Consider the following 10,559-nt stretch of genomic DNA (forward strand, 5'->3'; position numbering starts at 1 on the left):
ACGTGATAAGCCACACTCACAGTGTGACATAGGACAGTTTATTGTTAGTGTATCCCGTTGTACATTTCTAACTCTATCTAAATATATGACAGCGCATTGCTCGTATTCATCAAAAATAATACTATCACAAAGTTTGCCGTCTCAACAGCACCAACATACCGAGACAGGCCAGACTGATCTACGCAAACAGATTGTTTTGTGCACAACGAATATTCCTAATTACTAGCATGATTTCTAATCTAAACATGTACGTGTTGATGTGTTAATCACCGATATTCCATATCGTGACACAAACATGATGACGACTAGTTAGGACTTGTACATAAATCGTCACAACAAATTCTAAACAGAAGTCATTTCAGTATCTTGCTTGCCTCCACACTTACATTTTTCTCCGTTCGGCTACACGGATAATTACAGTTAAACGGGCGTGTATCACAAACATTATCCTCGTTTTCATATCCCATATATAGATATGCACATCGATCAGATTTCCACGAGTTTTATTTGACGCCACAGGAAGATACAAACCTGTCGGTTAACAAATGTCATTTTAAAACGAATACTTTTCGTCAAATGAAAATATAAGTACAAGAGTATCAGAGATGACGTGTGAACACTGGGTTTACAAGGCTAATGTGTTAGAAAATGGCGTTCGTACGACGGTTTGCTGCAAAACTGTTTTAGATTTGATTTTAACGCANTAGCGGGGCTTTAGTTAGTTCGAAAGGTCGAAGGCTGAATTCATGATTCGAACATTTATTTTGTAAAGCATGACGAGAAATGATTGAAAGTGTGACCGATGTCCTAAAAAAATTCACGCTGTAGTACTCTTTGTCTGTCGAAAACCCCTCCTAATTAGGGCTAAACTTATTTGTTATACTTACGAGAATTTGATAAGACAAATATGAAGAAAATGAACTGTCATAGTTTAAATAATTAAACTCGTCAACCCTTTTAAAACGGCTTTGATCGTAATGATATCATCTAATTGCGTGGTATGACCTACATGTAGCTATGCAATATGTCGTTAGCTATAGAAACTGTCTGTTCAATTACCCATTTCATCGCTTGTACCATAATGTCCCGATGATACTTACGGTAAGTCCTGAATTACACAAATCAACAGGGTATCGATTTAGAATGTGTTTATATTAATATAAAGGTGTCGGTTTGTTATTTTACAGTATGATTATAATGTCTAATGATTACAAAAAGGAATATTCATATGTGATACAAACTCATTTTGCCATGCATAATCTTCACGGGACGACCCCCCGCCCCCAATAAATAAAAATGTAAGAGTGTGGGTTACTAGGATGCAAACTTTCGGAGTATCTTCATTTAGTAGTTTTGAAAATCCACATATCACTCATATATCTTGTGGGATATAGAAAAATATACCCTGCTAAGCTAGGTTAGCGTTTTTCTTTGAATTCATACTGGGATTTGTTTTAATTTACCGTTTCTACTGGATATGTCTTCAGCATCTCAGTACACGTGATAAAAAGAAACACTAGAGAAACACAAGAGAAAAACAAGTGCTTTGTTAGAGATGATTAATATAGAATTATACAATTCTTATTACTGATAATCTTATTATCGATGCATTTTTTTCATGAATATACATGAATAGGCATGGCATTGTCACGAATTACAGACGTTTCGCCCCAAAACCGTTACGCCCCAGACCATTTTGCCCCATATTTTTCACATCGCCCCAATTTTCAGTTCATTTCGTCCCAAATATGATAACCATATATCGTCCCATTTCGCCCCTAAAGCTATATAGCCCCAACATTTTTGAAATAAGGTTTATCCTCTTGTGTATATGTATGAGTCACGTACGCTAAACATAAATGCCTTTATCTCCGTTTACGGTATAATGACACCCTTAGCTCAGCTCATTGAAATCAGGGTACATGCGTATACGTAAACGTAGGTGATCTGTCTCGCTGTCTAAACTATAATGTCAGTCCCCGCCCAGGGCCAGTCAGTCACGTGGTCAACACACAGAACAGGGATTTTCCGTTTGTTTACGCGATAAATCATGCACATAAAGATATATTTACATAGCTTTTAAACATATTTGTATCACAGACGAAAATAAATCTGGTACTTTTCTAGTGTATAACATCTTATGTTGGTACACGTAGTTGGAATGTCAAGGTGTATATGATATTCACTTCCTTGTTTCCGCGCCACTGCCCGTGGGTTAGTGGCCTCACTGTGAAGTTTAAGATGTGACGTATACACTCCATTTCATTCAAAACACTAACCTGTCACAGAAGAAGAGCTGGATTATAATGATTGTTTGTGAATATAAAACCTCGCTGGACTAGAGTCACACGAAGGAAGACATACAAGGTACGTACCCAGGTCTTGTTTACTCCGGAACATGACTATTCATTCATTCGTTTTATATGAAGCTATATTGGAATGTTACATATTTGCATACAGTAGTTAACATGTACTTGGTCATATTTTGTTACAGAGCCTTCATAATAGGTGCTCCAGAAACGCTGCTCCAATTTTATGAGTTTATAAACGTGCCCTGGGTTACGTCTATGATTTACATAGATCAGAGATGCGTTATACGTCTCTGCATAGATCTAGGTTGACATCGTTACATGTATTACATTATGAGTTAAACTCTATATATACTGGGTCCCTTATATATCTATAGATGCAGTTTGTATCGTTGCCCTCAACACACCAGAGACGTATAAAGCCAACGTCTCGGAACACCCCGAACACCTCAACGACAGTAGAGGATATGATGAGGAAGAACACCTGTAGGCTAAATGTTGTACAAACTAGCAGAGGATGTTTTTTTCTTTTTTCCTAACCATAATCAGAATTGACAATCACTGTAGTCTGTGAAAATTAAGATACTTATATGTTAAACGATAATTTGAAGACAGATTTGTGAACCTTAAAGAACGTAAATCTGAACAAGTGCCAAACTATTTACATTCCACCACTCAGTCCAGCACCTCATGTGCTTATTATACACGGTACCTCGATACCTACATGTATATCGCTTATCTCAATAACCTTAACACTTGTACAATGTATAAAACTCACTCATTCGAGCTCATAATTAAGTACATAACGATACCCCATGTACTTATTACTTACCACAAGTTCATAGGTACCCTCATGTATCACACGACATATTTTAATACATGATTTTATTCTTGTTATAAAATATTATTATATTATGTAGTACATGAATGTTTAGCAGTGCAACATATCTCTCCACACCTATAGGCGAAGGTCCGAAAATGATTTGTGTATGTGTATTGTTGTTGTTTATTTGTTTACTGTTATGTTGTACTTTATATATATACATGTATCACGGAATTAGATTAGATATATAAGTCCGTGCATGTAAACATATACAACTGAAGAGCTGTATAGCTTAACGTAATAAACTTGAACCTATCCACATACCAATACCCGCACATACATAACCTAANTGTTTCCTATTACAATGTGTGGATACATTGTAATTGACTATACACTATATATGTCTGTTACAATTTTCCTAGTATATACATTGTAATATCCTACACTTACACGTGATAAGCCACACTCACAGTGTGACATAGGACAGTTTATTGTTAGTGTATCCCGTTGTACATTTCTAACTCTATCTAAATATATGACAGCGCATTGCTCGTATTCATCAAAAATAATACTATCACAAAGTTTGCCGTCTCAACAGCACCAACATACCGAGACAGGCCAGACTGATCTACGCAAACAGATTGTTTTGTGCACAACGAATATTCCTAATTACTAGCATGATTTCTAATCTAAACATGTACGTGTTGATGTGTTAATCACCGATATTCCATATCGTGACACAAACATGATGACGACTAGTTAGGACTTGTACATAAATCGTCACAACAAATTCTAAACAGAAGTCATTTCAGTATCTTGCTTGCCTCCACACTTACATTTTTCTCCGTTCGGCTACACGGATAATTACAGTTAAACGGGCGTGTATCACAAACATTATCCTCGTTTTCATATCCCATATATAGATATGCACATCGATCAGATTTCCACGAGTTTTATTTGACGCCACAGGAAGATACAAACCTGTCGGTTAACAAATGTCATTTTAAAACGAATACTTTTCGTCAAATGAAAATATAAGTACAAGAGTATCAGAGATGACGTGTGAACACTGGGTTTACAAGGCTAATGTGTTAGAAAATGGCGTTCGTACGACGGTTTGCTGCAAAACTGTTTTAGATTTGATTTTAACGCAGTTTAACTGTAGTTTCTTGGAATGGCTCGGCAACACCATTAGTCTGAGTTAAGGATTATGAAATTCTACAGAACACATATCGACTCATCGCAAAAAGGGGTTTAGTGGACAAATGTCTTTAATCTAGCAGACAAAGATTTATTATTGGATATCCGGTACATTCCGTGGGTTTCGCTCTCTTTGTGGACAACTGATAAGAGAGCATAACCCCTGGAAGTTCGGGGTCTTGGTTAACACAGTGATAACATAACTGTACGCGATTTGATGACAATCCTTTAAACCTCGAATGGATTCGTTCTTTTTAAATAAGCCAATGCCAAAGATCCCGTTCAACAACCATGCCATTCTCAGTAGAGGTATTGTGCACGTGTATGCTCCTCACTGGTCCACGGCCTCAGTTACACCCATGTCGGTACGTCAACCGCCAGACAAGCAAAGCAGACAATGACATGAAAGCGTCAATGTTATGGCCTCCTCCGTGCTCACATAAAAATAGGATTTTCAGGAATAAGTTTGATATGTATTTAACGACACAGCTTTGGTAAAAGCAGGTCAAGAAAAATCCAATACCCAAATGTGCATGCGTTACTGCGGTTTTGTGGGCCCTACACTTCTTCCAGTCAGAATTTATATGGTAAGTTGATCTTATAAACTCTATATATAAGATTAGCGTTCATTCATTTTACCCGATGTGTGAAAAAACTGACAAAAATAGAGGTCGAATGCACTTGTAAATTTCAGACTTAGACGACACCATCTTATCAATAACACGTGCAAATCTTCCCTGGCGTGTATTTTCCCCCTCGCTGTATAACAATGCTAGGTTATGTATGTATATTCTTTACGTGCACAGCCCAATATGGGTTAATTATTGATCTGTATTCAACCGCGGGATAAAACATTTTATTTTATTTTTGAAGTAGAGTCTCGCTTTAAAAAGCGGCTTAATTACGGACACATGGGAAAGGATAGGGCATGCTACAAAAACATACAGAGATAAGCCCGGTCTTATGATATGCCTTCAATATACATGTTTTTTATCATACGTGTTTCCACAAGTGACATTGCCCGATCACGTTTGTGAATGTACATGTATAAACGTACAGTAATATCTTTAATCGATGCCTTTGGACTTTTTACAGCACTTTCGTGTTCCTCTTTTTGAGTTGTTTATTGCACACACATTTATCTATAAAAAAGGTTTCATTAAAACAACCTGATACACCAATATTTTAACTACATAGATATACGTCGTCATATTTAAAACTAATCTCTAAAGTTGTTAGTATAGTCCTTTCTCTGAAAAGAGTATAACGGTGCACATTTTAACTCCTGCTTTGACCGTTATTGCTTGTAATCCCCGGACACAAGTATGGACAACATTTCCATTACTCTAATTCAAAAGAGCTTGTACTACGCAGACACGTCAATACGCTAAATCAGCGCCTACTTCACACATTGCTATAACCCCGGTTCAATACAAGCGTAGTGATGGTCTGCTTCCGGTGGCGGATTAGAGAGAAGAAGCCACGTGACAATTCGACACACGTGATAAAAAGAAGACAGTGTTAATACTCTACATCGTACCACTAACATTTGTACAAAATTGACGACTCTAGCACGACAGACAATATCACCCGCCTCCGACACAATATGTAAATAAATACCGCGTTAGACGTGCGTTTAAACATGTCGTCCCAATTAGCAGCGTTTGTTCAGCGGTCGTACATAGACGTGTACACATTATTACACTGACGGTCAGTATTTAGTAGTATTGTATCATATTCCCAGACGAATTCTTTTGATACAACATACAGTATATTAGATTCAATAAGAAAATAACCATTAAAAGTACAGATTTCACTGAATGTGTTGTTTTTTTGCCTATTTCGTACCACTTAACTGCATGTATACGTACATAAATACTACTACTTATTCGTATATAACAACGATTTTAATTAATTGTCATTTTGTCTTCCCTCTTGAATGGATCAAGGATTAATCATTTAGTAGTAGGATAATACACTGGGAATTATTTTATACATATTACAGCAACATGATACTTTTCTCTTTGCATATGAAAGCATTCAAGATTGGTGATATGGCACCTGTTCGTGTATGATGTATCGAAATAACCCGAAAATATATGTGTAGCTACACTACGGTCACATATATATCTCTATTAATACTTACTTCAAGACAATAAAACACAACTGTATAACACAAGTATATAAGTACATCAGTACCGCCACGAAGTCCTTTGTTATATATCATGTTACACGTACTGTAACGGAAGTAGGATTGCGTGCGAGCATGACTATATCTATAGGTCATCATCGGCGTTAATCAATCACGACCGAGGCCTACCGATGACATGTAGGTTATAAATAAAAGAATAGGGTGTACCTTAACTACACGAATATAGCATTATTGGTAGGGACTGACGGATGATATACTGCTGCCTAACGATATTATGTAATCATCAAAACTCTGGCTATTGCAGTTAATTCCTTTAAGGATTTTTCAATAATTGTTTAACTGATTGATTTTGTACACCGGATATAGCTAAAATGAAGAACTATAAAAATGAAACTATGAAATATGAGATGATTCAGGAGGGAATGTAAAGCTCGTCTGTGGTGTTTGTAAACACGAACAGTTATACACGTGGGTTGTGAGAGGGTGAGAATACAGGGATGTAAAACAGCCCATGTTTTAAACAAATAAAGTGTAGGGTATATGCTATTGGTGTTGTCCTGTCATGCCACGCACGCGTAAAGAGTGACAACTTCTACACGAGGGTGTGTAGCTGTTCGTGATTCGCTTGTAACGCCTGTGTATCAACAGAGAAGCACGTGCTTTCATAATTCCGAAAAAATCAGGTCAGNGCCCCACCTGGAAACCCCCCCAGGAAATTTGGAAACCCCCCCAGATAGATCTCTGGATCCGCCACTGGTGTATGTATGCATGAAGCGCAAGTTGTTGTAAAGTTTATTTCGGGCACCAAAACACTGTTGCGGCATCAATAATCTTGAAGGACATGAAGAAAAGTATTATTTCACTGCAATAAATGGTATGTAGCATACAGCTGGAGAGAAGTCCACTTACCTATGACCGGAACGTAGAGATTTAGCTTAAGGCAATCCTCGGTCTGTGTAGACACATACGCTGCCAGTTTCTTCAGGTGCTCCACTCGATGTTTAGGGTACTTATGAGTAAGGGCCCTCTCATTAATGAGGGGCTGGGGACACACATCACGATATATAAGGGCCAAACGTAGCCCCAACCAGTGCTCCAGCGGGCTGGAAGGAGGCATATAACGAAACCCGAGAGTGGTGCTAAATTGCAACCCATAAAACGCCTCCACGGGTTTCAGCTTTGTATGGGGTTGGAATTCCTTAAGGACCCCTTGGACGTTTCCATACCTGGTGCTGATGATACGCTTGCCCATTCCAACACCAGCTTGGGCTGTTGACGCACTCACTAACAGGACACAGCCAACAACAATAGGAAGTAAATCCCAAAATTTCGGAAACATGACGGAATGACGTAGATAATCCTTTGTTTTGTAGAAGTTGAAGTTTTATCCCCGCGTTGTTAGACTTCTAGCCTCCTTACCTACAAACGATCTCACGAATGACGGGAGATGGGCTAATCGAGGGAGATCAATAGTAAAAATCGAGTCATCACCTCACTCTAAAGATGCAGAGTACATCGGATCGCTTCCAAAATTCAATTACCAAGCTATTCCATAGACCTTTCGATCAAGTATGGGCTGGGAGACTTTCGGCCAAGCACTGATCACACTCTGATAGTGTTATACACGAATTATAACTACCAACATGCTAGTTAGACAAAACTTGTCTACTGCAGTGAATTCAGCTTGTAGTTAAGTAAATCATTTCACATGCGGCTTTTTTCATTACTCGTCAAAAAATAAGTTAGTTAAGTTGACTGACTGAAGTTTACTTTCTGTAAATCCACAGAAATAAGGCTTAAACCGTCCACATATATTATCATTAAACAAAACGTCGCACAAACTACTGATTCTTCTTTTATGAATATTTAAAAAAAACACCACATAAAATGTAAAATATTAAAAAACAAACTGTAGCCAATCATTTACGGCACCGTATATCAGTAACAATATTGATTTCCATTGTTCTCTCGTGTAGAATTTCTAAGAAACACGAATAAACACTCGTTGTCCAGTATCGGTATTGGAGATGAAGATAGTACGTTCATAAACGGCGCTGTCCTAGCAGGGAGCGATTGTGCGCTATACAACTGCTCCGCGATATAGCAAGATACAGAGCCAAGCTCGATCAGCGCATTAATCGCAATACTGTTTCCCGGCATCACAGGCCACTGCACACTTCCCCAATCGTATGTTACTATAGCGGCACGCGCCACTATTTCTGTGGTGGCACGCGCTAATGTCAAAGGCGTACACGCGCTTGACTTGCACGCTGACCACCACACGGAACGGCCCAACAGGCTAGCAGAGAGATACGTGGCTACGGGATATGATACATCAGGGATTATGGATGGATCATGAGGATAATCTCTCCCACTAACACCATACAACTACATGTGAGTTCCCACTACATTTATTATAACGCTAGGATGCATTCGCTGGTTGGTATTTTTTTTTTATATTTAAGGCGAGCACAGTGATTTGTGAGTAAGGGCAGGTTGTGTGGTATACCCAGAGGAATGCCATCTACCGGCTTTTGGATCCATCAGAACAAACGTGAATAAATCATGGCATTTAGACTTTTTTCTCTTTGAACTGGAGAACATGTTTTCGTCGGCATCAATTTTAACAATGAATATATCAGAGAGGTAAGGAATATCCTGTTTTGGAATGAAGTCGGATAATTAAAGTTCCGTGCCGAAAAGTTTCCAATACAACCAGGGACTAAGGAAGGAAAACAAAGCTGATTCTCCAACTCAGTCTGGCTAGAGTGTTCGCAAGACGGTAGGTGGCTAGGTCGATCTGGCATGTTTACGTTATAATTGTTTCTACAGTTCATCTAAACACAAAAACGCAAAAAATGAATTCTAAGTCTGATTCATTAACCAACCTACTTGTAATAAGAACTGCAGTCGGAGAAATCTTTGTGAATAGTAATTTGTACAGTGAATGGATATTTTGATGTCTAAATTCTGAGGCGGTACAGTCGTGATGATGCGCGCTGTTATGTTTCCGCTGCTTACAATAACAAGCCACTCACGTGAATGGAAATATTGTTCCAAGCATATACAGTTCTAATTGTTTCGACGCCTTCTCCGCTCTTTGAAGATCACACGAACACTGATATGGTGAAATTAATACATTCCCTGAGCCATTATAGACACCGCTCGAAAACTTAACACTCAAGTTGTTAATTCTACGGGGGATGTGTTGATCTGATAGGCAGGTGCCCTCCTCGAGGGCGATGAAACAAACATGTTAACATAATAGTTCAGACATAGAAGCTAATTGTTTAGAGAATTCAGGTAAGGAAAACGCTTTTTTTTGTCACGATTTTGATTAGTTTTGACAGCTCCAAACTTTATCGTAAATGAATGACGCCCGTGATTTTTCGACGTACAGTATTGTTAACAACACGGCATTAAGATTGTATACAATCTCTCTGTGTTTCTGTTTTGACTATTTACATATTGTATACAAATGTATAACAGACGTTTCCTTAATAAAATATAGATATAAAACTATATGTGCTTTGTTGTTTAATACAGCTATATTGAATATTAGAGTTTGCAATAAAAGACAAATGTATCACTGTTCCAGCAAGCCATTGTTTTTGCATGCTGTACAGTAAGTATATCATAATATCTGTGTCAAGAGATTAAATATTTCCGGTATATTTCATTTTCAAGATTATCGAAAGGGAAAATATTTGATACTTATTTTTGTTTTGGCTTTTACTTGTAAAGAAATATCTATCAACTATTTAATTGAAATGATTGCCCTTATCATAAACATTGCCGTCGTACCTTATATTTGTCTATTTCTGTCTATTTACATAGAAAAGAAACTTTAATACAAGACAAAGATAAAAAGGACAGTCAATAACGAATCGTTTCATTCCGTTTCAAGTTGTGCCAAAATTGAAAAATTCAATCATAGGCATATGCAGTAGACCCTTGAGAATTGTGTTTCTAGCCGAACAGAACGAAGGGAAGGCTGACACGCGCACAAAATGTACACATTTGTAGAGTGCCCCGTTTGTTTTGCTTTTAGTATCTGCCAACTGTTTTGTTAGGG

At 37.9% G+C, this 10,559-nt stretch overlaps 1 protein-coding gene across 1 annotated transcript in view; it reads right to left on the reverse strand.

Annotated features, from left to right (window-relative positions):
- LOC110452940 (neuroligin-4, Y-linked-like) overlaps positions 1-7,975 on the reverse strand; it is a 111,708-nt gene extending 103,733 nt beyond the window's left edge. Inside the window, exon 1 of the mRNA XM_021501700.1 lies at positions 7,394-7,975. Within this exon, the coding sequence (XP_021357375.1) occupies positions 7,394-7,823 (430 nt within the window). The 5' untranslated portion in view covers positions 7,824-7,975. The remainder of the gene's footprint in view (positions 1-7,393) is intronic.
- Between the last annotated feature and the right edge of the window lie 2,584 nt (positions 7,976-10,559).

Source organism: Mizuhopecten yessoensis, unplaced genomic scaffold (genome assembly GCF_002113885.1).
Source record: "Mizuhopecten yessoensis strain PY_sf001 unplaced genomic scaffold, ASM211388v2 scaffold6981, whole genome shotgun sequence".
NCBI classification, from domain to species: domain Eukaryota; kingdom Metazoa; phylum Mollusca; class Bivalvia; order Pectinida; family Pectinidae; genus Mizuhopecten; species Mizuhopecten yessoensis.